Source organism: Passer montanus, unplaced genomic scaffold (assembly GCF_014805655.1).
Source record: "Passer montanus isolate IOZ18808 unplaced genomic scaffold, ASM1480565v1 scaffold558, whole genome shotgun sequence".
Lineage (NCBI taxonomy): Eukaryota > Metazoa > Chordata > Aves > Passeriformes > Passeridae > Passer > Passer montanus.
This window is the reverse complement of record NW_024370573.1, coordinates 7,668-9,577: the sequence shown is the minus strand read 5'-3', so window position 1 is coordinate 9,577 and position 1,910 is coordinate 7,668. Positions and strand designations below refer to the sequence as shown.

General features: G+C 68.5%; 1 protein-coding gene across 1 annotated transcript in view; it reads right to left on the bottom strand.

Moving 5' to 3' along the window:
* VGF (VGF nerve growth factor inducible) overlaps nt 1-1,875 on the bottom strand; it is a 4,227-nt gene extending 2,352 nt beyond the window's left edge. Inside the window, exon 1 of the mRNA XM_039725646.1 lies at nt 433-1,875. Within this exon, the coding sequence (XP_039581580.1) occupies nt 433-1,875 (1,443 nt within the window). The remainder of the gene's footprint in view (nt 1-432) is intronic.
* Nucleotides 1,876-1,910: the final 35 nt, after the last annotated feature.

The window sequence follows — 1,910 nt, the reverse complement described above, 5'->3', positions numbered from 1 at the left end:
GGGAGGGGGGGTTGGGGTGGCTTTTTCGGGGGTCCCCCCTCAGGGGTACCCCCGGGGGGGGCTCCCCAAAACCCTCTCCAGGTATTTCTCCACCTGGCGGTCCCTCAGCGGGGGCGGGGGGCGCCGGGGCGGGGCCGGCAGGAAAGTCCTGGCCGGGATCCTGGGTTTGGGGGGCCGGCCCAGCTTGGGGGGGCTCTCCTCGGGGGGCGCCGCCGCGCCCAGGCCGGCCATGGCCAGCCCGATGCCGGCCTCCTCCTTGCGCTTCTGCTCCACGTCGTGGATGATGTCCACCACGTCGTCGGCCGGCAGGTGCAGCCTGCTGGACAGCTCGATCAGCTGGTCGATGGTGCCGGGGTCCAGCTCGTCCACCTCGGCCGGATCCTGCGGCGACTCCTCCTCGGAATCGCCCGCGGCCGCCTCCGACGACGACGCCGCGGCGGCGATCCGGTTGCGGTGGCCGCGCGCCGGGAGGATCTCGTTGTCCTCCAAGCCGCCGTTGCCGTCCAGGTCGTTGGCGGTGCCGGCGAAGCCGCCCCCGATCTTGAAGGCGCCGTTGTCCCCGAGGTCATCGTCGGCCTTCAGGTCGTCGCCGGCGCCGCCTCTGAGCTTGAAGCGCCGGTTGACCTTGAAGACCTCGTTGGCGTCGTTGGCGTCGTAGGCGCCCTTGTAGCCGTCGAGGTCGCCGCCGAGGCCGAACCTGTCCTTGGCCTTGTGGCCACCGAGGTCGCCGTTGAGGTCGAACCTGTCCTTGGCCTTGTAGCCCTGGTGGCCACCGAGGTCGTCGTTGAGGTCGTTGCCAAAACCAAACCTGTCCTTGGCCTTGTAGCCCTGGTGGCCACCGAGGTCGTCGTTGAGGTCGTCGTTGAGGTCGTTGCCAAAACCAAACCTGTCCTTGGCCTTGTAGCCATCAAGGTCGTTGCTGAGGTCATCGTTGAGGTCATTTCTGAGGCCAAACCTGTCCTTGCCTTTGTAGCCACCAAGGTCATCGTTGAGGTCATTGCCAAGGCCGAACCTGTCCTTGTCCTTGTAGGTTTGGTGGCCGTCAAGGTCATCGTTGAGGTCATTTCTGAGGCCAAAGCTGTCCTTGCCCTTGTAGGTTTGGTGGCCGTCAAGGTCATCGTTGAGGTCATTGCCGAGGCCGAACCTGTTCTTGGCCTTGTAGCCACCAAGGTCATTGCTGACGTCATCGCTGACGTCATCGTTGAGGTCGTTGCCAAGGCTGAACCTGTCCTTGCCCTTGTAGCCACCAAGGTCATCGCTGACGTCATCGCTGAGGTCATCGTTGAGGTCATCACCACCAAACCCATCCTTCCCCTTATAACCACCGACGCCATCACCGCCGAACCCCTCCTTGCCGTCCCCAAACCCTTCCTCCTCCTCCTCCTCCTCCTCCTCCTCCTCGGAGCGCTTGTCCTCGGCCACGGCGGCGCCGGGCCCGCGCAGCAGGTAGCGCAGCAGCAGGTCCGAGGCCAGGTCGGCCAGGCGCTCCTCCTCGGCCGCCGCCTTGCGCGCCGCCTGCGCCTGCCGCCGGCTCTCGGCCAGCTCCTGGTAGCGCCGCTCGAGCAGCCGGTGCTCCAGGCTCTGCTGCTGCCGCAGCTGCCGCGAGCTCGCCCAGCCCAGCTCCCGCTCCCGCTGCCGGTCGCGCTGCCGGTCGCGCTTGGCCTCGGCCCGCAGCCGGCCCAGCTCCTCCAGCTCCCGCAGCACGTCGGGCTGGGGGCTCAGCGCCGCCGGGGAGCGCCTGGAGACGGAGTGGGGAGGAGGGGGCTGCGGGGCGCTCCTGGGGGGCTGCGGGGTGGGCTGGGGGCGGCTCTGCACCAGGAGGGTGATGGAGAGCAGCAGGGCGGCGCTGCGCAGGGGGCGCGGCGGGGGCGTCATGGCGCCTGGAATGAAAGGGGGGACGGGGGGGGGGG